The following is a 27379-nucleotide window of genomic DNA, read 5'->3' as shown; positions in this document are numbered from 1 at the left end:
AAATTGGTCTGAGAGACCCATCCTTTTTGGGTATGAGAAAATAAAAGGAGTAAACCCCTGTGTTCTGATGTTCTCTGATACTAATTCTATTGCATTCTTTTGCAGTAGTGATTCCACCTCTTGTCTTAATAGTAAGGGGTGTTCCTGTGACATGGGACGTTGTCTTGGTGGTATTGTTGGAGGGTTGTGTGAGAAGTTGGCCTGATATTCAGTGTTCACTATTCTAGTGATCACTATGCATCAGTCCAAACAACCCTTATGGTGATTGGTTGTAAGTCAACCGATAGACCAGCTATCCTAGTAGCATGGACAAGAGCAGTCTTCGGGCTAAACTCTAGAGGGCGTGTTAAGCCAGCTGTTATACCATCACATATACCCCTTGAACACCAAGTGAAAGGACACCACACAAGTGTTATGAAAATAAACAGTGTAATTATTTAGATCACAACAGCCCTGTACTCTTTATGAGGACAAGGTACTAAGCACACAACAAAACTCTTACGAAAATACTTTAAGTTGCACAATTTACACAAATGCCCGAGGGGCACGAAAAACCATATACTATGAAAGTGGAATGCGAAATTACTAGCGGGTAAGTACTGGACTAATAGGCTTTGGAATCGCTAGGACTACGTTACTGAACCTTCAGATTACTAGTAGGAGGCCTAGGGGACTCGGGTGCAGAGTGTGCACTCTCATGCGGGATGCGGGACAAAGTCTATGGAGGCTAAAGAAGTCGAGAGTTCCTTTCGTAGAAAGTAGTTTCTTGATTCAAAGATGATCTAATTTGGAAGGGTCCTCGCTCCTGCCTTTATCCTAAAGAAAGGGGTGGGTACGCGACTAGGTCCTGCCCTAGGGGTGGGACCAGGAAGGGGGGTGGTTACCCCCCTCTCCCATTCCGGACTTTCCCCAGGCCAGGGGCTGGTGTGCCCCTGGAACTGGTTCTAGCCGGCAGATGCGTAGTGAGCACCGGGGTGCCACTTGCAGTCACCTTCCTGTAAAGCCCTGCCTACTCAGGATACACAAAACCCTGTCTGGGATGGTGCTAGCACCGCCCCTGACAGGAAGTCAGACTTGTGTCTGTGGTGGAAGCATCCATTTTGTGATGCTGAGGCTGGAGTTAACTTTAACCGGGGTTCACAGTTACATACATGTCGTGTCCCTCTAGAAGGGTGGAATGCTAACCCCGTCGCCAGAATTGGCGAGGGGTTAGTATTCCAATTCGTATGACACCTTACTCGACATGTTTTGATAAAGCGATACCAAAGATAGCATTTAACCGCGAGGATTATAATGCACTTAAGAGTATATGGTATGCGTTATCATGGAACAGCTATTAGGACTTGGTTCCACAAGCTGCAAACGGGCTCAGCTCATGCCAGAGCACCATCTCACACGATTCCAAGCACTCTGCCTTCAGGATTGTCAAGGCCTGCCATAGGAGTGACTGATAGGAATCTGTGTGTCTATTTTAGGGTTAGATATAGGTATACTATATCTACAGCAAAGGGTGATTACACCACCTTGCCCCAGCTGTCGTGCAGCCAGTTGTGTCAGATTTAGATGGCCATCCAGGGGTGGCATAATACATGCTTCAGCCCCTGGTAGGCCCTGGGTACACCTATGCCCTGAGTTACAGGGTCTGACAAGGTGGCCCAGTACCAATTGGAAATGTACCTAAGGTACATGGAATCCATTTTAGAGAGAGAGCAGTAGGCCTGGGGTCCTGATTGGCAGGGCCCCAGGTCAACTAAGTCGGAAAACCAGCAAAACACCAGGCAAAAAGTTGGGGGCAACCATAGTCAGGTATCCACCTTCCTACAGGTTGGAAGTGAGCTCCAGGCAATAACCTGACTGAATTATTTATCTCACCCACCTGTCTGTAGTGATGGAGTTCCAGACAGGTAGGAACTCTTGTAATCTTCCCCCGACTGGAGTGGAATGGTCTGGGGGGACGGAAGGAAAGTCACTGTTTAGGAGTAGATGTGTTGCGATTGTTGTTGCCTCTGCCTCTGCCCTTATTATTGTTCCCTCTATACCCTCCTCTATAGTATCCCTTACTGGACGAGGTCTGGTTGGGCGGTTTGTAAGTAGAGGATGTGTTGTCAGTTTGAAAACCTTTAGAGGCGTCCCTATATAGGAGCGACGAAAGGAAGGTCTATGGGCTTGCGTTTGTAATTCTCCCATCGATTTTGCTGCATCGGTATCTTTTTTCATCTTTGAGTGCACTGTCAACATTTGGACCGAAAAGATGTTGTTGGTCAAATGGCTGGTTTAATATACTGGCTTGTACTTTTGGTTTGAAACCAGAAATTCAGAGCCATGCATGTCTGCGCAACAGCACCCCTGTATTTACTGCTCTAGATGCTGTGTCTGCGGTGTCTAACGCCCATTTTATGGAGGCATTAGTTATAACCTTGCCCTCTTGTATCAAGTCAGCAGCCCTAGCCTTATATTGTTCTGGCAGGTGTTGCATGAGTGACTAACTCATCATAATGAGCTCTGTCATATTTTGCTAACAGAGCTTGAGTGTTAGCAATCCTTCATATATTAGCAGCTTGTGAGAGTGTGCGTTTCCCTGACGCATCTAAAAGCTTGGATTCTTTGTCAGGGGGTGGAGCATCCCCTGTTGTTTGCGAGTTGGATCTTTTTCTCGAATTTGACACTACCAGTGAGTCTAGTGGCAATTGTCCCTTAATATATGCTGGATCAGAGGGAGCCGCTTTGTATTTCTTTTCCAGTCTGGGGTTAATTACCCTGGCCCTGACTGGGTCTTTAAAAATTTCTGGTGCGTTTCTTACCACTCCATTAAGTATTGGAAGTGTGGTTGTGGTTTTATGTGACATGAACAGTGTATCCATAAGAAAGTCTTCTTCTATTGGATCTGTATGCAAATCTACTCCATGGAAAGTAGCTGCTCTATGGATGAGTTGTGTGAACTCAATGGTGTCATCTGGTGGAGACGGCCTAGACGGGTATGCCTCATCTTGTGGTAGATCTGGTGCATTTGGTGAATTGTAATCTTCCCATGGGTCACCTGATGGCCCAGCTATATCATCTGCGTCATTAATCTCAACTATTTGATGATAACTCTCTTGTGAGTATGTATTCCCATAATCCTCATCCTGTGTTATAAGGCTATGTGTGCTAGCTGGTGAGTGTACAGGAGAAATATTTGCTGGTATTTCTACTTCTGGTGAAGGAAGTCTTATAGGGGAAGTTTGAACATGCTTCTTTGGAGGAACAGGTAATGGTTTAGGACATTCCATTTTCCTCTTTTCAGGCACTGTGTACACATGTCCAGTCTTTGCCTTACATCAGGTTGGAAAAGCTCTTCTTCTGGTAAATCTTTTTTCGGCGCGGATTTCTCTTGTTTGAAGCCAACAGTTTTATGCTTCACAGTGTCTATTATCTTTGGAACAGGTCTTGGTTTCGGTTCCGAAGACTTTTCTTGCTTTTTCTTTGGATCTGTGCTTTTTGGATCTGAAGCCTTTGTTGCCGAGTGTTTAGACTAGTCTGCCTTTGGTGCCTAAGTGTGTTTCAGTATGGAAACTGCTTTCAGGTCCACTTTTTTAGTTACCGGAGCCGTTTTTGTTTCGGTAACCTTCGGAACTTACTTCGGTGCCCAACTTGGTTTCGGAACCTCTTTTGGTCCCGAACTTGGTTTTGGTTCGGTAACTCTCGGTATCAATGGGTGTTTCGGTGCCGGTGTTGACTTCGGCTTAAGCACTTTTTGCTTTTCGGGACCGACAGACTGACTCGAGCCAAAGTCGACTGGAGGCTTTTTAATACTCTTCGCTGCCGAGCCTTAAGGCGGGGCGTCGGATGGTTTCGATCGGTGTGCACCCGGACCCGAAGATGGGGGTGGAACCGAAGCATGTCCCGGTAGGGGGGTTGAACAGGGTCGACGTTCTTACTTACGACCTGTTGACCAGCTGGAAGAAGATCGTCATCTTCGGATCGATCCTCGGCTCCAGAAGCGGAGTCCTCTGCTTTGGAAGCAATGTTTTCTTGCTGTTCTTCGACGTCTATCTCGATTGGCGCCTCGTCTATGATGGGGTCTGGTGTCGACGATGATGACTGCTCCATGGCTCTTCGAGCTCAACGGTCCCTGATTGTTTTCTTGGACTGAAACGACGCGCAGGCCTCGCAGTCTCGACTCGCGAGGTCTGGAGAGAGGCACAAGTTGCTAACCTCATGCAGATCGGTGTGGGGAAACTTGTGTCCACACTGAGGGAACTTCTTAAACGGTGTTCCTTCCATGAGCCAAAGGCCAAATGGCGCAGTTGGGCCCAACGGCCCGACGAGCGCTGGAATGGAGAAGTGGAACCTGTTTTCTACGCGGGCGACCGGAATCAGTGTCGAAGACTATATATATGCTGCAGATTGATTTATGGATCCGAAAAGAGATCGGTAACGGGACCGAACGATGAACACATCCGAGTCCGATGGCGGAAAAAACAATCTGAGGATGGAGTCGATGCCCATGCGCACTACGGGGAGGAGTCACCTAGAAGACAAAGACTCTTCCAAGACAACAACAAAGTGTAATCATCTGGGCCTACCACCAGATGGTGATGTAATGCAACAGTGTGTGGTTTGCAGCCCATATGCCTCGAACATGTGTTTTTTTTGGACAATTCTTTAGGTTTGCAAGGGATTCTGGGTAACAGAACCTGGTGGGAGGCAGTCCAGTCACCCCATCCTAGATTTCCCTGGGCATCTACTTTTCAAAAATGTATAGGTCTGCTAGGTTTCCCTAGGTGCCGGCAGAGCTAGGGTACAAAAACTACAGCTAGGCACTTTGCCAAAAAAAGAGTGATTTTTCACTGCGAAATTGGAGGTGTGACCACGTTGCATTTTCCGCCGTGAAATTTGTGGATACATGCAGATTCCAGAACTTTCCACCACCAAAATGTGGGGAAATGTGTTTTTTGTTTTTACAATTTTTCAGGTTTGCAAGGGTTTCTGGGTAACAGAGCCTGGTGGGAGGCAGTCAAGTCACCCCGTCCGGGATTTCCCTGGGCCTCTAGTTTTTAAAAATTTATAGGTTTGCTAGGTTTCCCTAGGTGTCCGCAGAGCTATGGTTAAAAAAGTACAGCTACACACTTCGCAAAAAAAGGGTACATTTTTATTGTGAAAATGTGGTGTGTTCACGTTGGGTTTTGAGCCCTTTCCGGTCGTGGACACTATGCCTACCCACACAAGTGAGGTACCATTTTTAAATCGGGAGACTTAGGGTAATTCAGATTTGTAAAGCAACTGTTATTACCTATTGAGTTTTGATGCAGTTCTGCCTTCCAAATGAAAGACAGTGTAAAAAAGAAGTCATTTTGAAAAAATATTTCTCATGCTAGTATGAGTATTCCCAAATTTGAAAATGTGCAAATATGTACTGTTTCTAAACTCTATAATTTGTACCCATTTCAGAAATACATAGGTGTCTTTCCTACCGATTTTTCTATGTATACATTTTCACACAATAATTGCTATATACCTGGTACATAATAAAAAGCCATTGCAAATTGATACTCAAGTTTTTGACTCTGGGTTTGTCGGGTTCTTGGTGAACCTACAAGTCCTATATATCCCCACAACCAGGAAGGTCCAGCGGATGTAACAGTATATTGCTTTCAAAGAGCTGTCATAATTACAAGAAGTTACAGGTGAAAACGTTGACACAAAAGGCTGTTTTTTTCAACTAGTTTTCAATTTTTCCAATATTTAACTGTTCGTTTCTATAAAGAAACCATGATGGATCAACACAAATGACCCCTTTCTGAATTCAGAATTTTGTCTACTTTTCTAAAATGTATAACTTTCCAGGATCCATTATTGCTTTTATACTAATTTCTACCATTAACTGAAAGGAGGTTGAAAGCACTAAAAATAGCAAAAATAGGCTATGTCCCAGAAAAATGCCAAAGGTCTGCCATTCCCTAAAAGCTGGGAAATGGTGATTTCAGCCCCACGACCCCTTTTTTAGGTTTCGCTGGGGGACGGAGCCGTTAGGCTCCTCCTCCAGAGAAATCTATTGAGTACAGTAAGCACTCTGGAACACGCCCCCCCGTCCCATTGGCTAGCTCCATAAATGGAGCCTAGCCATTGGACGAGGGGCCTGTCCATCAATGCCGGACCAGACACGGGGGCGTTCCCGAGATTCTTTGGCTTTTGCCTACGTCACGCGACGCCGGGAACGCCCCCGAGTCTCCTCCGGCCGGGCCGTGCTTGCTGCTGTCCTGCCTTGTGTCCCTCCTCCCGCCGTCCCCACGTTTCCCGCCTCCCTCCCGACGTCCGTGTCCTTTCCCGCCCCCCTCGTCCTCTCCCGCCCGCCCCCTTCGTCCTCTCCCGCCCCCCCCCCGGGTCCTCACAAATTGTGGTATCCCGTCCCGCCCGGGGGTCAACCGGCAGCTGCTCGGCACCTTGGCCGAGGCACGAAGGGGCTGCGACCGCATTGGTGGCTTTTCGGAGGCTCGTCGGCAGAGGCGCGCTCTGATTGGCCGCTGCAGTGGGCCTGTCCCCGTGAGCTGCGCCGCCGTTGGTTGGAGCCTCGCCGCGTCATCAGGATCTGCCCCGGGAGCCGCGCTGTGAGTGGCTGACTCCGGGGGAACCCTCGACGTCAGCGGAGGCCAGTGGGAGCTGCGACGGGGGCCGTGCCTGCGAGGGTGAGTCTTCGGCCCAGAAGCTGGGGGAGATCGCCTTCCACCCCGCACCCGCTGAAGAGATAGGGCTAATTTTCTCACGTGGGCCATGTGACCATTTACCAACAGGTAGACCACTCGGGAAGGTGTGGCCTATCTGCCTTTTTAAATCGGCAGTTCACTATCGGCGTATCTCTTTGTGAGAAGACAGGGCTAGGCTAGAGCTAGCACAATCTGCATTCGTTTGTACTCGGAGGTGAGTTTTGAAAAGAGAGGTTGTCTGACTGCGCAAACTTCAGATATGCAGCGGAAATATATGCATGTGTTCAAGTTTAGTCGTAGTTCCATCTCTACTCTTTTTGGAAAAGCTTAAGCGCCCTCGAGACCTACCAGCTCAGGGCTCACGAGCACTCCCCAGCCCCTCCTCCTCCTCTGTCCCGAGGAAGGCAGCTTGATTCTCTGGGCCCTCGTTAGAGGACTCTGGTTTTTGATTTACAACTAAACATTTCTTCCCTGGCAAGCGAGGCGAGACGCAGATGTTCTTTCTCTATGTTGTTTTCGGGCTAAAAGATAAAAAAGAAGTCCACACTTGAGTTTATTTTTATGTCTTTTTTCGTTTCCATAGATAATATTGCGAAACCTGTGAACCCTCGACCTCTACCTTCGGGTCACATAATGAAAACATCCTGAATAGAGTAACTCTGACTCCGGGAGATGAAACAATTATGCCCAAGTACTCTTGGTAAGCACGTGATTATGTTACGCCGTACCTTGATGTTTGGTTCGCTGTATACAACATGTGGTGCCCTTGTAGCGTCTCTAGTCATAAACGTTTGACTTATTACCATTGAGTATAGTGTTACATTTTGGCTATGTTCCTGGTTTGTATGGACGAGTATTATCCTCTTTTCTAAAAAAACGAACACAGTTGCCTGAAGCAACTAAGATGCATAAAGAATTACTGCTCGCCCTTTTCTTATTTCGATACCTGGTAATTCTGTTTACAAATATTTACACGTAACTCGTTTTCACAGATTTTTTGAAACGCATAGATACTATCTGAACCCTCGCCCTGCGGAAACCCTTTCTCTTTGAGGCTCACGATGGTGTGCATCATCTCTTACCTGGATATTTAAGGTAGTTTTTATTTTGATCTGAAACAACCTAAACTAAATTGGCTGACACTGTGCATGCACTCGCGCGAGTGGACAAGACTTATCTGTCTGACATCTTTGGTTACTCATAGGCTTTTGGTCAGCACGAACTGAGAGAAGCTAGAGACAAGATAGTCCGATCTCGCCTGCAATGTGATTATTGATCGCAGAAAGTTTGAGGGAACTATCCAGTTCTCTACCGAAGAAGGTAAAATATGATGTGAAATGCTCGATGAGCACGAATAAGATACGAGGGATGGCCAGCTGGTTGAGGAGACCACCTGAGGGTGGAGGGTACTTGTTAGAGGTCACTCAACCCCCCCCCTTTTTTATCTTGGGGTCGACTAGCTTTAGATAGGTGAGATGGGTCTTGAAAAAATAAAACTATATGAATGTGATTGATATGAGGTGCGTGGGAATGAGTGGGTTCCACGGGTTGTTTTCTACTTATCCATTGACTTTTATCATTCTGTGCAAATGTTGAGCTCACGTTTTCTATGACCAAATGGACATGTAAAAACTGTTATAGATTGATTAGGAATTAGTAACTTCGTCTACTTCATATATTTAGAAAGGACGAAAATGTGAACTAGAAATGAAAGAAAAAGAAATGAATATTTGTTTGTGTAATGAAATCTTGCACTAGTATGATGTGTTAATGCATTTTATTTTAATGTAGTCCATGTCGTAATGTGTTGTAATTTTGTCCATTACAGATTGGCCGTTGTGTATTAATGATTTGCCCCTCCCCCCACTGTCCTCTTATGAATGCCCTGATGAAGGTGCGGCAGTAGATCTGGCCGGTCACCGAAACGCGCGTTGGCGTTGTTTATCCTTGTCCTGTTTCTACCACTGGGGTCTTCAGCACTGCACTGAGAAGACTCTACAGGATCAGGTCCATTTGTCACTCTGGAACCATCTAGAGGAGGGTGGATGATTGTGAAGTGTGTGGATTTAGGTGAATGTAGACTGAATGAGTGAATGTTGATTGCATAGAGTGTGGGGTATAAGGGGTTGTTTTATAGACTTTATGAAAATTTAGTGTGTAGTGTATATCTCTGTTTTTTAAGTGTAATTTTCTAAAGATACAAGATGAAAACATTTATCGAAAGTTTAAATATATCAAAAATAAACTAAATAATAAATAAAAAGACTGTTACTTGGCTGAATCTGATTTTTGGTTTCTGAATACTGTGAGCTCAACCTTGCTTAATATATGTGATGGACTCTGAGTGAGCCATAGCCTTATTTTGTTTGGCAGATATTTTGTTTGATTGTTGTTTTGCTTGTTTCACTAAGGCCAATGCATGCTGAACACTTCCTCTTTCATCAAGCTCAGTGCGGGTTCAATGCTTAGTGTGCACTCAAAGCAGTGTGTGTGTCCCAACGCCGCACTTGCTGAGGAGAATCGCCAAAGAATTAAATAAAACTCTCCTGACACTGGACCTGCATTGCCGTAGAAACTGGCTTTCCCTTTACGATGCGGCTTTCCCTTTACGAAGTAACGTGTGATTTTCGGACTGTGTTTGGGCGTGTGCATGAGCAGTATGTTTACTTCCTAATGAGGGCTGCGTGCCTGTGTCTGTATCTGTGTGGGAGTGACGTGAGCAGTTCTGTTAGTACTTGTTACTAAAGGCATGCGGAGTCGGTTCGGGACGTTATAGATGACCCATCCGTCCACTCATCTCTCGAAAGATATCAGGCACACCACCATCCCTTCATACTACACTGGAGTATATGGCAAGTACGTTTTTTTTTATAAACAGCGCAAACTCAACCTATCATGAGCACCAGTTACATTACAGGAGGACACATTCATTTTTGGTAGGCACTGGGAATTAAAGAGAGTTGCCCAGATTCACAGGATGTTGAGCCAGCGCCAAGAGTCCAAACTAGTTCCCAGCTCCAAAGTGGGCAGCTCTGGCCTAAGTCACCCCTTGAATATATAACGTGTTCCTTGTGTTTGTGATATGCTAATTGAACACCAGTACACTTTGTAAACAAAACATGCAGTTGTTCGCATAGGGCCGGGCATATTTTAGTGGGGACGAGTTTATGATGTGTTTAAAGTGTCTGGGCGCTCAGCTTAAGTTTACTGCTCATTGGCCACTTTGGCTGCCAGTTCCTCTGAAGGAATGTGCACCGTAATAAAACCATTAATACAAATGCTGCGTGTGAATGCCTGTCACTAGCATCAAAGTGGACAGAAGCTTAAGAGGCGCTTTAGGTGTAAATACTGCAGTGTTGTGTTTGGTATAGGATTTAAGATGCAATGTTAATTTTTTTGTTTAAATCTTGTACAGATATTGTATTGTTTGCTAAGAGCTGATTTTCGATAATAATGTTTTGAATAAACACAACCTGTGTGATGAATCCAAATTAGAGATATTCAGTATTGTCAGTGACTCAGCTGAGTTGGAGGGTGCGGGATCCAAATTGGGTGTCTCCCTGGCCCAAGCAATACAGAGAGTGTTACTGATTCTTACTCAACTAGCTGGCTAACAGACATGTTGAAATGCAATCAACTTATCCCCAAACATCAGCTGATCAATTTTTGAAAATAGCCATATGTTGCTATCAAATACACATTTTCTTTTTGAAAAGAGCAAACAAAATGACAAAAGCTTATTAAGAAAAAATAAAATAAAATAAAACCTGTTTTGCCACAAATATCTTTTCCTTTTTCGTAAATACACATTTGACAATCAAACTTCAATTTGTCATTTTCATCACATACTCAAATGCATCACTGCCACACATGAATGCCATGTATCACTATCTCATGCCATGGAGGTCTACAATATGCCAAGAATCATCATGCTTGGATCAACATTAGACCAAGGGTGGGAATCCTGATGCCATGTGTGCCAACAACAAGAAGCAAGTAATTGCCACGGTTATACCTTGGCCACCACTATACTAGGTTGAGCAACATCATTCAGTGGTGGAAACCAATATTTCAAAAATTGACATCAATATGTCAGAGGTGGCATTTGCCAGCGGTTGCCATCATGAAATTGATTCTCACATTATGCAAAGCATTTCCACCTGTATGCCATGGCCACAGATACCAAAGGTGGGAACCATCAATATGCTAAGAATTCCAATCAATATGCCCGGGACAACATTTTGCCAGGAGTGGGAACCATCTTTTATATTGAAGCCCACAATATGCAAATGAGTGCTAGGGAGTGAGAGTGACTAGGCAGTGCTAGGGAGTGCAGAGTGACTAGGGAGTGCTAGGGAGAGCTAGGGAGTGCAGAGTGACTAGGGCGTGCAGAGTGCTAGGGTGTGCTAGGGAGTGCAGAGTGACTGCAGAGTGCTAGGGAATGCAGAGTGACTGCAGAGTGCTAGGGAGTGCTAGGGAGTGCAGAGTGACTGCAGAGTGCTAGGGAGTGCAGAGTGTCTGCAGAGTGCTAGGGAGTGCAGAGTGACTGCAGAGTGCTAGGGAGTGCAGAGTGCTAGGGAGTGCAGAGTGACTAGGGAGTGCTAGGGAGTGCAGAGTGACTAGGGAGTGCTAGGGACTGCTGAGTGACTGCAGAGGCTAATGGCAATGTAAATGAAAATGCCATTTATTTATCTGTTTTCAAAACCAACACATAAATACAAATTGTGTCATTTACAATGCCAATAGCTCTAACTTTTCCAAAGGCGAAACCATTGCATTGTAAATGCTTGTTGATAACATTTGCAGGGAAAAACCCAGACGCTTTCATTTGCAGCCCGTTTTCCCCTTTCCCCCTCCCCAAAAAAAAATGTTGCTGTATTTTGGCTAAATAAAGCAATGTTAATAGCTTAATCTCTCCCAAATGTGATACCTATTGCATTTGCACCCACTCACACACCCATACAGAGCCCGAAACACACAGAGCCACACACCCACACAGAGCCCCCCCCCACATACACACACAGAGCCCCACACACACACACAGAGCCCCACACACACACAAACACAGCTCTTATTGCAAGCGCTCCGGTAACTGTTAAACTATCCGCAAACTTTCTTTTTCACAATTTCGAGATGACAGATGTTCTTCTAATTAAGCTTGCAATACCAGTTTTTGCACGTGCAGGTCCGTCCTGTTAAAAACTTGAAGAATTTGAACTGACCAGACAGTGTAGAAATCGAAATATCGGCCATGATGTATCAAAGGATTGTACCCATTCTGTGTCTATAGGAAAATGTGTTAGCACATAGAAGTCACTGTTTGGTAATACCAGTCACAGAGGCCATTTCTCTGTTATTCCCCATTTCCATTGGGTAAACATAGAAATGGATGGAATGATTGCCTGGATAAATAAAGTCACCATGTAGTAAGGGTATTTCTTCTAGGTGGGGATTGTAACAGATTCTAGCAGCACACTTGTAATATGGGGGCTCCCAAGCCCTCTATAACAGGCCCTAGAGGAACAGGGTTAGGTTACTAACCCTGGACTCTCAACATTGGACATCAGTGCTCTCAGGGGCTAGTCTAACCTGCTCAATTGAAGTAAACCAAAACTACAACACCCAGAATGTTTTAGGTTAACTACGAAAGCCCTCGACAAGAAACACAGTCGTTGGTGAAATATATGGAATTGCTCGCCGGACTGACGGGTGCTGCTGCTGAAATATTGTATTTAAAAGAAGAGGGATTTTTTTTGCTGCCTTTCTAGCGCAGGCACTTACTGTTTATTCTTAAATGGATTTTGCTAATACAGACAGGAATTTTAGTTTCTCTGAATGAGATATGAGCAGGCTGTTTGCCATTCCGTTGGAGGATTTTTAAAAAGTGCTCTGCGCTGGTGCAACTTAATTAATTTTTAGACTACTTTTTAGCGTAACCGGTTTTCTGATGGGTAGGAAATGTTATGATTGTGTATCGCTGTATATAGATTTTTGATGATTTTATGAAGCGTCTCGTTACTATTGTTCCTTTATGATTGTTGTTAAATAATCGAATAAAAAGATATGATGATGAAGGTATTCGTCAGATTCACTGCTGTACCAATATTTATTTTCTTTATTTTTTGAAGCTGTACATAGTCAGTACTTTTAGCAGGCAGGTAGTCAGTCTTCAGTCCCGAGTACCTGCACTTCTTTCATTTGAAATGAAGAGTTCCTGCACTTCTCAGCACTGCAGAAATACATCTAATGGAAGGTTCTCTTCAGGAGTACACAGGTACTTTAGATAGTGAGTATCTGCACTTCTATATTTCCATTTGACCCACTGAATATAGTACACACCACATTTGGGTGACACCTGAGCCTTTTCAGGTTGACAGAATGAAAAACACAGTATGGACACAGCGCACCTGGTTATGAATCGATAATAGGAGATTGCATTATGCAAGTGTGCATAAAGACAGCATATAGACTAGCGCTAGGACACTGGTATGCAAGAGAGGGGTGTAACTCGTCAAAAAAGGCAGGACTGTAGCCATTAGAAGCAGCATAGTAATGTGCTCATTGGGAGAGATGTTAAGATAACCCCAAGACTGCAGTCAGAGAGCCTGAAAATATTTCACTACAAGGGGGTGGGGGTGAGAGGGGCGGAGTGGGGGGGGGGTCGCATGAAGAGGGCCCAGCAACGAAGCTGCAAAGCCAGGTTTTCAGGATAACCACTGCATATGAATTTGTGTTGTGTGATACGCTGAATATCTGGCACGGACCTAGCCCTTGTGGACCAAGGCTGGAGTCCATGACAGTTATAAAAGAGATGAAGTAATGACGGCGGACGCGCGCACATGGCTTTGTAGCTGGGCCTCTTGACCCCAGCTTCACTTATGGAGAAACAAAAAGCCCCACTGACATCCCGAGGCGCCTAGAGACTCTTGGGTAGCCAGCACTAATCAATCAATCAATAAACCGCCTCCCCCCCCATCATTACTGCAAAGGCCCAGGTGTTAATTTTAAACATCCGGGAAAAATCATGAACACATCATCTCCTGTAATGAGGTACGGTAAGGTAAGGAGTACTTTATTTAGAAAATCAAGTCCATTAAAGTGCAAAGTGTAAGTGAAAGGTACACGAAGAGAAAGTCAGCAAGACACTACACACATTTAGCCACGTTTGTTAAAAAGTAAAAAGCATATGTTTGAAATGTGTCTTTAAAAATGTACCCTTTAATGGTTAATTGCAGTGCCTTTAAAAAGTGAGGGTATAATAACATAAAATGATGGTCAGTACAATTTCGTGATCTCCTTTAATGAGTTACAGCCCACTGACTTTTGGTTAGAGCATGTAATATTCTGCAAGCCTCCACAGTGGCTGCCTGTCTCGCAGGACACCTTTAGCCCGTCCAGTTTTTCATTTTTTTTGTTTCTTTTTACTTATAGCACTTTGCACTCTGGGATTTAGTTTTGCTTTTCCTATGTAAAACAAGCACTGGCAATGCCCATAGGTCAGGCTTATGAATGCAGTCAAGCCAAACCTAAAAATCCATATACCTTAATAACCACCCTTCTCCCATCGGCCCCATGCTGCCAGAGGAACGAAAGTAAAGTAAATTATCTAGTTACCCAAGACATTTTAATAAAATTAGAACAATAGGTATGTACGTGCAGGTCCAAGCTCAGGCAGCTGGATATCACAGCTGTGTGGAGGCCAAGGACGTTTTTCGTAGAAGCACAGAAGTTCTGCTTATTCTAAACGTGTATACTTGACTCCCAATATGTGGGTGAAGCCAAAGCCACTCTTCTGGTGAGTCTCGACATAACTGTCTGACAAAAGCTGCGCTAGCAAGCCGGACCATAAAAATGGAAAAAGTGTCATCCCTTTCAAAACGTGTTAACTGTCCAATGCCTAAACAACACATATGGAGAGAAGCCTCAATTATTCAAACTGCAGGAGTCGATATCGTAATTATCTTTTTTAACACCAAACGTAACAGGTGCTTTGTTGCGCAATTTCAGTATGTTTAATCTCTGACGCTTCCCAATGCATCTGTACCTAAGACTTCAAGACTTCCTTATGGGTACTCCAATGGAAAAATATGCAGGTCTCAAAAGCTAAAGAGCAGCAATATGTTATACCCACGGTGAAGAATAATAGTCGATGCTGCCCTAAAGCATATCCAAAGTTCACAATCACACAATTTTTATTTAAAAGTGGAAGCCGGATACAGTAGATGGAAATACACACAAGTAGCCACTAAGAGAGAAAATATCGCAATAAATTGGACCGAAGGCTCCCACGAGGTTTGAAAGAAATATGTGGGATAAAATATAAGCAACATTTGAATGTTGAAGTTTGCAGCTTTTTCACGCAAGGGTAGAACGCTAACCATAACCAAAAAAAGGTAAAAGGTGTTATTTCTAGGGATAAAGGAAAAGCTCAAACAGGGGGAAAACATGCATACTTACTAAAGAGTTGGGCGACTAAGAGGGAGGGGTGGTAGAATTTCTTAGATCACTAGAAGAAGCAAAACGCAGGTGCTGAACTTCCCCGGTATTCATTACCGTTAACAACTCACTACGAAAACACCAAGACATATCAATGGCGTTCACGCACCAGCAGGTCATGAAAGGCAAAGCATATAGCGGGAAAAGCATGACAGCTAACGCCTGGTACCCATTCGAGTGACGTTCATCTTTGCACGGTCAGCTCCCTCTCACCATCTTCTTCAACATCTCGTAATTTTACAACGCCGGGAAGCACCTAAGCTTCAGACTGAAGGAAGGGGCGGGGCAAAGTAGCTGGCACAATACCTGCCACCAGTATCTGCAGGCATAAGAAGTAACCGATCATCCCTCCCCATAATAACCAGTCTTGGAGCCCTGACAGGATGCCTGTCGCGCTTGCTGATAAAATATCCGATCCTTCTATTTAACGGTCACCTCCCCTCACCTGCAAAATGTAGAGAGCTTCGGTACGGGAAAGGCTGTGCGTGAGCGCCGCCTGTCTTATAAAGCCTTGCGCCGGGCGGGTCCCACCACTGACGACACGCTCCGCCGAATGTTCCCAAGCAAGGGAGCGGGGGCATATGACAGAGCTGGAAGTAGGGGACACCGTGGAGGAGCGGGAGACAACAGGTGGGGGGAAAATGACAGGAGGTGTGCGACCACCGGGGTCTCAAAAGGACAACAAGCCGTGAGCTAGCACGCTCCCGAACTTCCGGTTTCGGGAACACTCCCGAACTTCCGGTTTCGGGATGTGCACGCTCACGGCTGTCGTGGGGCGGGACTTATGTCTTTCGGAGAAGCCCACGGAGTGGATGGCCCAGAGGACCGGTGGCAGCAGAAGGAGTGGCGGCTGAGGCCACTGATGCGGTATTTGGGGCTTGGCACGTGTGTGTGTGTGTGTGCGTGTGCGTGTGTGCGCGTGTTTGTGTGTGTCTGCCTGTGTGTGTGTGCCTTCAGAAGCGCGTCCACAGACCCTGGTCGGCTCGTGCACCGCTCTGTCTCCCTTGACGGGCAACTCGGCTGCAATAGGTCTCGAGAGCGAGACCTACAAAGCGCTTAGCCGAAGGGGGGGGGAGGGGGGGGGGGGGGGGAGAAGGCCTAGCAGCGAAGGGGTTAAGTGGGCTGCTACCACTGCGAGACATTTTGTCAAGACTCTGGGTGCCATTGTGACTCCGAATGGAAGGACTTTGAACTGATAATGTTGACCGTCTACTACGGACCATAGGTATTTCCTGTGAGCAGGGTGACTAGGAATGGAATGGAAGGACTTTGAACTGATAATGTTGACCGTCTACTACGGACCATAGGTATTTCCTGTGAGCAGGGTGACTAGGAATGTGGAAGTAGGCATCCTTGAGATTTAAAGTGGCAAGGAAATCGCCTTGTTGGAGCAGTGGGAGGACCTGCTGTAGCGTGACCATGTGGAAGTGGTAGGATTGTACGTATAGGTTAAACGGTCTGAGGTCTAATATTGGCCTGAGAGTGCCGTCCTTTTTTGGAATGAGGACATAAAAGGAGTAAACTCCCGTACTCTGATGATGATGGGGAACCGGTTCTATTGCATGCTTTTTCAAGAGAGAGAGAACCTCCTGCTTTAAAAGCATGAGATGTTCTGTGGACACCGGACGTTGTCTGGGAGGTGGGGAGGGGGGGGGGATAGAAGTGAGTTCCAGGCAGTAACCATACTGGATAATTTGTCTCACCCACCAGTCTGTGGTGATAGAATTCCAGACAGGTGGGAACTGTGATAGTCTTACCCCGACCGGAGTGGAATGGACTGGGGGGAGTGGAGGGAAGTCAGTGTTTCGTGGTGGGGGAGTTGCGGGTGTTAGAACCACATCCTCTCCCTCTGTTGTTATTGCCTCTAAGTCCCTCTAAAATATTCTTTGCTAGGGGAAGTTTGAGTGGGGCTTTTATAAGTGGATGAGGTGTTTTTTGTGCCAATGGTTTTGGAGGCACCCCTATAAGAGGACCGACAAAAGGAACCTCAACTAGTTGTTGCCTCTGTAGACTTGGATGTTTCTGTGTCCTTTTTCATCTTTTCTAAAGATGTGTCCACAGTAGGTCCAAACAAGTGTTCCTGATCCAAAGGTTGATTGAGGATGGTAGACTACACCTCCTGTTTAAAACCAGATATGTGTAACCACGCATGTCTGCATAGTAACACACTTATATTAATTGTGCGAGATGCTGTATCTGCTGCATCCAGGGCGTATTTAATAGAGGTGTCTGTGATCAACTTTCCCTCTTGTATGAGATCATTTGCCTTGGTTTTATATTGGTCTGGAAGATGTTGCATGAGCTTTTCAAGCTCATCATAATGAGCCCTGTCATACCTTGCTAGTAAAGCTTGTGAATTAGCAGTACGCCAAACTTTTGCCACCTGTGATGCAACCCTTTTACCGGATGCGTCCAATAATTTTGACTTTTTGTCTGGTGGAGGGGCATTACCTGTGGTTTGGGAATTTGCCCGTTTACGGGCATTTGCCACTACAAGTGAATCTAAAGGGAGTGGACCCTTAATGTAAGCTGGATCACTTGGAGCTGGTTTATATTTTTCAGTCCTAGGATTGAGCACTCTAGCCCGGACAGTATCTTTAAAAACTTTAGGGGCATATTTAATCATCGGTTTTAGAATAGCGAGCGTATTTGTTGATTTTTGAGGCTGCAAGAAGGACTCTAACAAAAAATCTTCCTTCAAAGAGTCGGAGTGGAGTTGCACCCCATGATATTGTGCAGCTCTATTTATTAGTTGCGCAAACCCTATGTTGTCATCTGGAGGGGATGGCCAAGAGGGATATACATCTGGCTCAGGTACATCTGAGACATTATAATCATGCCAAGAGTCATGAGGTGGGATACTGTGGGTGTCATCATCAGTATCATCATTATCATGTGGTGGGTCTATCTCCTCATCCCCACCCCCTATATCCTCATCATCATCTTGTGGTGCAGGTGAACAAGGAGGCAGTGGAGAGTGTGCTGGAGAGAGTATTATGTTTGGAAGATTTGGAGGTGGAGAGACAGACCTCATAGGTGAAGTGGCGGAGTCTTTTTTGTTCAAGGGTACCTCAGGTGTGTGAGGTGTCCAATTTCTTCTTTTTAGGTGGTATAGAAGTGACCTGACCGGTAATGGGTCGATATGGAGTGTTTTTTTATTAGGATCTGGGGGGTCTGGACGAAACATTTCTTTTGATACACTGTCTTTTTTCTACACCAAGGATTTAGGCTTTGAGTGGTGCTTTGGTTTGTCGTCTTCAGCTTTAGAAGGGGTTTCAGTCTCCATGTGCTTAGGTGGAGTTTGACTCCAAAATTTTCTTCGGCCCTGAAGATTTTGAATGTTTTTTTGGATCCGAAGCCTTGGGTTGACTATGTTTCGGTGCCGAAGAATCTGGTGTCGACGATACCTTGAATTTCTGTGTCGGTGCCGAAGATGGTTTCTTGGTACCATGGTGTGGCTGGCTCGATACCGCGCTGCCGGATGGCTTTGTGGACTTCGGAGCCGGGCCTGGAGGCGGGGCTTCAGAAGAATTGTCACGGTGCCGATCCAGACCCGAAGGTGAAGGTGTTACCCGAGCCTTGTGTTTTTTCAGGCCCGGGGCGTCTATCTCAGTACTCAAGCTCCGTTGACCTGGAGTAATTGTCTGGTCTTCTGAGTCCGATTCATCGGTTTCGGAGAGGCTGGCTTGTTCATCTCCTGTCTCTGGTTCTGGATTATCGGGCCTGCATCGAAGATATTGTCCGGTGCCGAAACGGTTGATCTAGACATTTCGTGACGTCCAGCCCGGCGATCACGTATGGATTTCTTGGACCTGAAGGAAGCACAGGCCTGGCAGTGTTGACTCTCGTGTTCGGGAGAGAGACAAAGGTTGGAGACCTCGTGGAGATCTGTGTGTGGGAATTTACCACCACACTTGCATTTTTTGAATATGCTGGTTTTGACGGCGTCTATAGGCCCAACGGCCCGCGTCAACAAACGGGAACATTTTGATGGTTTTTGGGATACGCGTCGAAGGAGATCGCGATCGAAACAATACCGTCGAATGGTGAGAGCTTTGCGCGTCGAAGAAGGATTAAATACAACACTGACCCGGAGCACAGCAAATCACATCCGAACCCAATGGCGGAAAAAACAATCTGGAGATGAAGTCGATGCCCATGCGCACTACTAACCAAAGGATGACTCGCCTATCTCGTGACTACAACGACTTCTACAATAACAAAGTGCAAACACCGTAGCCCAACATCAGATGGCGATCTATGGACAGGTATACAGTCTACAGCTCATATGCCTCAAACCTAGGAACGTACTACTCTCTCTTACCCCTAGAAGAGAGAAGTGGAAGCCACTATGCTTTCTCTTGCCAGTATGAGAAGAGGGGAACTCATTCTATGCTCTCCTGCCATACATGAAGGAGTTGCAGAATAATTAATTTTACTCTCCCCCCAACCAAGAAGAGATACTGAAAATCTATCCCACATTCTCCTACCTAGGAGTAGAAGTAATCTTACCTAACCGTGAGAGAGCAGTAAAAGTCATTCTGTTCTCCCTCGCTATGGAAGGACCAATGAAAGGCATTTTAGTCACCTCGGCACAGGAAAAAACGCAGTAAATGCTAACCTAGTCCCCATAACCTTTACATAACTGCAGAAGTCAACTTGTTCATTTCTATCTGTGACTGCATTGACACATATCCTATTCTGGCTGACTAGAGAGGGCTGAAAACCATCCTATTATGCCCCATCTTGGAGTGAAAGCCATCAAGCTCTTCAAACTAAGTGTTCCTCGTTGGGATTCTCTTCATTTCCAGAAGTCCTTCATTATTGGCACATACAGGTCCTGGCTATCAGCCCCTGCCCACACTTTGACCCGGTTAGATTATTGGACTTACTGTTGGTACATGGGCTGCCATCCAAAGGTCCACTGGTGCTATCACAGCCATGGCCTGTGGGAGTGGGGGGAGTGGATTTATCAGTGTCTGGCATATCCATTTCTTCCACCTCTGTGACCAGCTCTAAAGTTCCAAACTCGCTCATGCGAAACTGCCAAATAGAACATAAATGCATTTAATGAAGATGTAACTATACAATAATGTACAGATACTATACAAAAGAATGTTGGTATGCAATTCAAGTCATCGGCTTCAAACATGGTATCAATGAGCTGGACGCTCACAACATTGTGCTGCATCCTATCAATGAAAAATTCACCTAAGAAGAAGAAAAGACTGGCATTCCATTAAATTCCCTGCATAACACCTTTCACTGCATCAAGTTCTCATTTTAAAATGAAACAAACTAGAAGACATTCAGAACAATAGACCAGGGTAGGGCTTGGTAAAAGAAAACTGGAGTAAACTGTACCGCTTACGGTGGTTAAGTTGACAGCCATAGAACCATCAGAGCAAATCTTGCTAAATATGAAATCCTTAAATATTGGTGTGCCAAATTACTACCCTGCATCCACTCAGACAAAACTGTCAGAACTACTGTAGGCTCAGGCATAAAAGAAAATAAATGATCTCCCTGCTGATCTGCTTTTCGGTTGTGCCGCTATCACTAAGATAATAAGCTAGCTCTCTATACCTCTTCCTGACACTGGTTGCTGCATAAAAGACTGGGGATTCTGATGAGAAGCAAGATCCGGTTGCGATTTACATCTTTAGGATCACTGTGATTGGCTTAGGTCATGGGTGACAATGGAATGGAAATCCAAAAATGTTATCACAGGACCAACGTTGTAGCATTTTTGGGAGGAATCTAAAGGTGCACTGAGAGTTTCATTCCATAAGCAAAGCTTTCCGCCACCATATAATGATGGCAGTGCAGCAGAAATGGGGGAACAATTCAACAAACAAGGTGTTTGTAATTCCATTCATCGGTATCAATGGACCAACTAGAGTAGGAAAACTGGATACAGCAGTGGCTAATGTGCAGACATGGCTTGGGGTGTCATAAGCAAACTCACAGCGAAAGCTGCAGGAGAACTGGGAACATGTCAATGCTGCGGAAAATGTGTTTCATTCAAAAGGACGAGATTACTCTGCACATCGATCTGGTACCTATCTCTGGAGAAATCCAAGCACTCCCAAAACTTCAAAATAAATTAGAATATTCAGGAGGAGATGAGATAAGCAATACTATCCTCTAAGCAGGGAACTTTAACTTACTCGAATATTGCTACCAGGAAGCGTGGCAACACCCTCCTTCCAGTCCAATGCGTTCATGAGATCAAAGTCTTGACTCTGTGCCGATGTTGGCTTTTCTTCCATATTCAGTTAACTTCCACCGCTAAAACTTGAAGATAAAAACAAAACTGAATAAGCAAACATATACAAAATAAAGACATTTTGCTTAATTCTATTTTGAACTTTAACAATCGGTCATTAGAAATCCGAAGGTGCCCATCACAAGTGAGCTGATGATGATAGAGAAAGTGTGATACAAGAAACATATCATGCTGGGGGACCTTTACATCGAGGGCAAATTTCTGTTAGTAGGGGACTATCTGCAAAGGCGGCAGTCTACACCTCTAAACGTATTCTATATATCCTTGGCTAAAAGAATTAGTCAAAAAGACATTTCCCAATTACTCGCAAGAACCAGAAGATTGGAGAATACTTAGCTTACTTGCAAGTTGTCCAATCTCACTGAAAGTAATAACCGTGCTGTATAATGTAACTATGAAAGATATGCTAAAAGTGGTAAACCAGTCTCTTGAAAACAGGTCCCGTCATTTAGAAACACAACTGGCAGACACACTGTGGGAGTACAGTAACTAAAGAAGTGTCAGTGAATGGCAGATGCAGAATAACCTTATACATTTTTACATCAGCTGTATTATACACCAGTAAAACGGTGAGATAGAAAGCACTAATTAGAGAAAGGTGCATCCCTGGCCGCAGATTTTATTCATTCGGCATCGGAATGGCCACCGGCTGCCAGGTATTGGCTCAGATTGTTTCCAACGTTGAATGAAATAACAGAAGTGACCTTACAGGTGGAACCACCAAACGCACTCCTAGGACATGAAAAAATGATTCCCAAACACAGCAGGAAATTTGTGGACATGGCGCTGTTAATGGGAAAAAGACGAGTGACAATGTCATGGGCAGGGACATGGCTGAACGATTTAGCACAATGCCCCTTGAGGGGCAATTACGAAGTGTTGAGAATGAATACCAGGAACAAGAAGGTAAGTTGATTCAGTATAAATGAGGAGCGCAAAGGAATACGACCCTATACAGGAAAGTCCGGCAGCAACTGTCACTCAAACCCTTTGCTTGGCAGCTTTCATGTAGTAGGGCTCTAGAATGATATAACAACATTCCAACTATGACACAGTATGGATGTAACATGAATCTAGCCTGCAAGACAACTGCCTGAATGCAGCAGAACATACTTAGTGGTTCGCGCTATGAGTTAAATGTGTATTTTGGGAGAGTGGAAAAATGGGGAAATATGACAAAAGATGAGAAGAGGGGAAAATAGTATGAGGATGACAAGGTCTAGAATGGAAAACATATTTTGATGTTAAATATAGAACTGTTTATACGGTACACGAATAGCGATGCCATAATATTTTGTAGCGTAAATGATTAATAAAGATTTTTTACAACAATAAAACCAATCTGTCGTTAGTAAATCAGACTAGGAATCCAATCAAAATTTGGAAACACTAGATCATTAACCCCTGCCACAATCATCATTATCATCAGTATTGAAGCTTCACAGTCATCACAAAATTTAAGGCACCAAACTTAAAATTATATTGGCCTACGGCACAATTGGCGTATTTCAAACCTAATTCTAAAAAGGAGGGGAATATGCTCCTCCAACAAAAAGTTGCAATTTTCATGTGCCAATAAAAACTTCGGTAATACAACAATTAAAAAAACGAAAGATGTCTACTTACTCGAGAAAAGCCACTGCTCGTCATGAAGGGAAAAAAAGCCCAAGTTCATTTAGGGTCCTTCTTCAACCCCTCGGATTTTAATACTAGTACCACCAAGGTTTGAGGCACTGGACAACGTCCTCAATGTCCTCAAACCTCCTTCAAATCTTCAAGCTCCACTACCAACACATTTTTAAGGGTTGAGGCACAGGTGAATTGGTGTTCAGGAGTCTGAAAGAGTGAACAATCTTACCTAGGTGTGCCAACAGACAGTGTGAAGCAGGTGGGTGCTGTTCAACACCTGTTGGTGTGTGAGAGAAGCCTAATTTTGGACAGACTGAAGTGTGGAAACAAATACCAAGCAAATACCAAAGATCCCGGAATCAGGAGACTGGATAAGTACAGGTAGTCCTCTGGAGCAGAGAGAAAAGAAAGGCTTAGGGTGGAATCATGTAACTGTGTGAGAAGTCAGATCATCCATGGTCAAACCATGCAGACCATCAGCATTAAAAGGTAAGAAACAGAGGCAGGAGCCAAAGTATGAGCCTCCAGAGTGATTGTGAAGTCATAACCGGGAGGTTCTAAATGAGTGACGTAAGCAATGATGTCAGAGCCTGTTTGTTCTGAGATGTAGAAAAAATGGTGTTGACATAGGATATAAAAGTGCGAGTAAGGTGAAGTAAAAGTGTTACAGTGACAGGAAGGACAAGATCAGAACAATAATTAGGATTATTTTCCCATACCTCAAAGATAAGATTTAGTAGCAGGTGTCAAACTTGAAAAAACATAAAAAGTATTTTACGCAAGCAAACAATTCTCTTAATTTAAAACTCTGGTTACTTCTTCTGTAACCCAAACTTCTCATTAGATGTGCAGTAGATGATCTGAAGGACCTGCGCAATGATCCAAACATGATTTGAGTTGAGATTATTTGAATCCCCATTTTTTCAAGTCGGTACAAATGCTTCTTTTAAATTATACAAAACAGCACACAGATTGTTTACTCGTGACTGCGAATCTATTAGCAGCTTTCAATATAACCTATTATCTGAATTTTAGAATATTGCATGGACCATCAACATCAAATGGCGACGGAAGGGAAGTGCATCTTCGGAAGAATGCCTAGTTTCATCCTCGTCCCCCTCCTCAGGCTCAGCCCTAATTCCTGTTCTGTTCAACTTGTATATGAAGCTACTAAGGTTGACACACAGTTTCCAGGAGTCTCAGAATGCCAAACAGGAAATAATACACAAGGCAAGAAATAGTTGGGCCATCTTCTCCCTCTTCATTTGGCTTGAAAAACTCCATAACTGCATTGTGGAAAATTTGCTAGAGTTCAACCCAAAAAAAACGGAATTCATTCTCATTGGAATTTGAATGAATTTTATATAATTACTTTACATTTTTGCAAAATTGCAGTGCGTTATCCAGAATTACAATAAAAAATGTATCTATTGACATTATAAAACATTTGTCTAACGAAGTATAGAAATTTAAGACTATTAATTGGCCAGTGGTACCAGGCCATATCTAAAATGTGGCTTTGTTCTTATAGTCGATATATATATATATATTTTTTTTTTAATTAAATATTAAATATTGGGGGAGGAGCTACGTCACCAACCAAGATGGCCGCATAGTCTCCCGGCTCCGCCGACCTCCGTCTTTTGGTCTGATATCCGGTTGACTATCCTGGTTTCCCGCACCGGATCCGTGTGTGTGATCTGACCTACTTTCCAGTGGTGCAGTCCCAGAGTTTCTCCGCAGTTGTGGAGCGGAGATACGTCGATGGTTGTGTGAGGCCTAACCCAGCGGGGACGCCGGGGTCTCAAGTGCAGGCTCTGCCAGGTCCGAGTTGAACAACAACGGACTGCTGTATGTGGTAGGGTCCGCTCTCCGGAACATTCGGACTTTTGAATGGTGTGCTACTGCCAACTGCCTGGTGTTTCAATAGTAGGTGAGGAGACGAGTGACGCACGGCGATGTGTCGCGGGGGTCCCTGACCGAGGGTTCGGTAATCGCTTCGTCGTTCCCCCCGGGTCGGTGCCTCGCTGCGTATTATTGATTGCTAAACTCCAGTCCCTCATGGCACACTCCTGCTCCGTCTAATTTTGCCCCGGAGAAGGCGCCACTCTGTGGGGACCACCACGCTGAAGGAAGAAATGCAGCCAGCGGAGCAGGCTCGAACTGGCCCGTCATTGCGAACGGTGCTGGAGGCACTTATGGCACTCAGGGGAACCATTGCAGTCCGGACTTGCAGTTTGTTGTCTACGACTGATGGCCTCACAGTTCTAAGAGCGGACCCTGACTCGACACCCACGCCTCGGCAATCAGCCTGCATTTTAACATCTTTCTCGGAGACTTGTTTTGACCCGGCGCTGGAAGCGGTGTTTGCTCCTACTATACTGGATCTACCTGACTGTACTGTGCCCGATCGCCCTATGGAGCCGTTTAAACCCCCGATTGTGTATCCCCTGGAACATTTACAAGATATCCCCATTCTGGAATTGTCTTCTTTCTATCCATTGCTGTTTTGGACCTTGTTGACTCCCCTCCCCTGTCGGTCTCTCAAGATGGCGGATGGGCTACAACTTGGCTTCGGAGACGGGGAGGGGCGCCATTGTCACCAATCATCCATATCGAGAACTGCTGCACTTTTTTCAGCTTTGTGGAAATGGCTTTCTTTGACCAATGACTTGAGTGCATTTGATAGACGGGGCCAGGGTTGAGATTGTTATTTGGGTCTCTCATTGTCGCATAGGTTTAACGGGATTGTGTCCTTTTTTCGATCTAACGGAGTCCGGGGCGGGGTTGGTCATGACGGGGGAAGGAGACCGGGAGTCCGTAGAAACATGCCCTCCTCCGATTTCCCTCACAAGTAGGGTCTTTTGAGCCCCACCAACGCAACTATGGCTACCTTTGTTTATGCACGATTGAGGGCAGCAGTACGAGATTTGTTTCCATCATATCCGGCGGAACCGGCGACACTTGGGGCATTACAGCTGCTCTACACAGCCAAAGATAGAACTAAATTACTCTCTAGACTTTATAAGGCTGCGCAGGAGGATGAGGGAGGAGGGGCGGTCTTGGCCAGGGCGCGCTGGGATAGGAGTTTACCAGACCCTCTGAGCGATGATGAATGGGAAGAATGCTGTAGCATGACTGGGGGGTGCGTGATTAATGGCAATTTTCGCCTTCTGCACTTTAAATTTCTGCACCAATGGTATTACACACCGGTCCAGCTGGTCAGATATGGGCTCCGGACTGGTGCCCAATGTGTTCGATGTGGAGCTGACGACGCCGATTTTATACACCTGGCATGGGGTTGTCCGCGTGTGTATGATTTTTGGAAGGAGGTGACCGAAAGACTGACTGTTATGATCTCTAGCGAGGTACAATTGGATGTGCGTCTCTGCCTCTTGGGCATCGCTTCTGGGGTACCAGCCCAATCGAGACGGCTTGTGGTCCTGGCATTGCAGTTGGCTAAGAGAAGAGTTGCGGTTGGATGGGGGCGGAGACGGGCGCCTGATGTACAGCTGTGGCTGAAAGACATGGCCTACTGTAGAGACCAATTGCACTGCTATTATGAGGGGCTGCCAGAGAGATCTCGTCCGAAGGATGTGTGGGAGCCGTTTACGCTCTACGTGCTGTCATTGGATGATTCTGATAGCGAAAGGAGTGAGACAGTTGAGTTGCCGAGGGGGGTCCAGGAGTCTGCTTGAATGCGGCCGCACTCTGTGTGAGACGTCCCAGCTATGTGGGAGGTGTGCCTAGTGATGCCCCCTGGGGCTCTCGCCTTTGCCCTGAGAAAAGTCGGGAACTTGCTGGCCTTTGTTGCTTCGTACTACTGTGAGAGCTGAAACAGAAACTGTGAGATATTGCCCAACTCATTTGTATACTTTTTGTACCCTGCTGAACCGGTTGACATATGTTCCACACACTGACTTGATTTGGTATCTTCGTTAGGACCAGGATGGAGAGGGGAGGGAGGGTGTTGGGGTTGGATGTTGGTTACCTTTAGTTCTACAAAAATGGAAAAAGACCGAGATCACATAAGGGCTATACGGCCGGAATTGATAGTGCACCTTGGACAACGTTTCTGGAACATTTGTGGTGCCTTCACGGGCTTAGCATACACTGCGTATGCGTTTGAACTGAACTGACATGATGTATTGCTTGCCCTGTCTAATCTGTGGTGCTCTGATTGCGGCCGGCCCAATCAGTGGGTTGTAGGCACACCGCTGTGTAAATGTATAATGTACAATAAAGGTCTACCAAAAAAAAAAAATAAAAAAAAAAAAAGTAG

At 45.2% G+C, this 27379-nt stretch overlaps 1 protein-coding gene across 4 annotated transcripts in view; it reads right to left on the bottom strand.

Moving 5' to 3' along the window:
* L3MBTL3 (L3MBTL histone methyl-lysine binding protein 3) overlaps positions 1 to 27379 on the bottom strand; it is a 713216-nt gene that overhangs the window by 521461 nt on the left and 164376 nt on the right. For all 4 annotated transcript variants that reach the window (XM_086957521.1, XM_086957523.1, XM_086957520.1 and 1 more), the window contains exons 2-3: positions 21350 to 21476; positions 20072 to 20222 (exon numbers count right to left, since the gene is read on the bottom strand). In XM_086957521.1, coding sequence (XP_086813647.1) covers positions 20072 to 20222; positions 21350 to 21451 — 253 coding nt within the window. In that variant the 5' untranslated portion in view covers positions 21452 to 21476. The remainder of the gene's footprint in view (positions 1 to 20071; positions 20223 to 21349; positions 21477 to 27379) is intronic.

The sequence above is a fragment of the Lissotriton vulgaris genome, chromosome 2_1 (assembly GCF_964263255.1).
Source record: "Lissotriton vulgaris chromosome 2_1, aLisVul1.2, whole genome shotgun sequence".
NCBI classification, from domain to species: domain Eukaryota; kingdom Metazoa; phylum Chordata; class Amphibia; order Caudata; family Salamandridae; genus Lissotriton; species Lissotriton vulgaris.
Note: the sequence above shows the minus strand (reverse complement) of the source record. Positions and strands in the feature narration are given on the sequence as shown.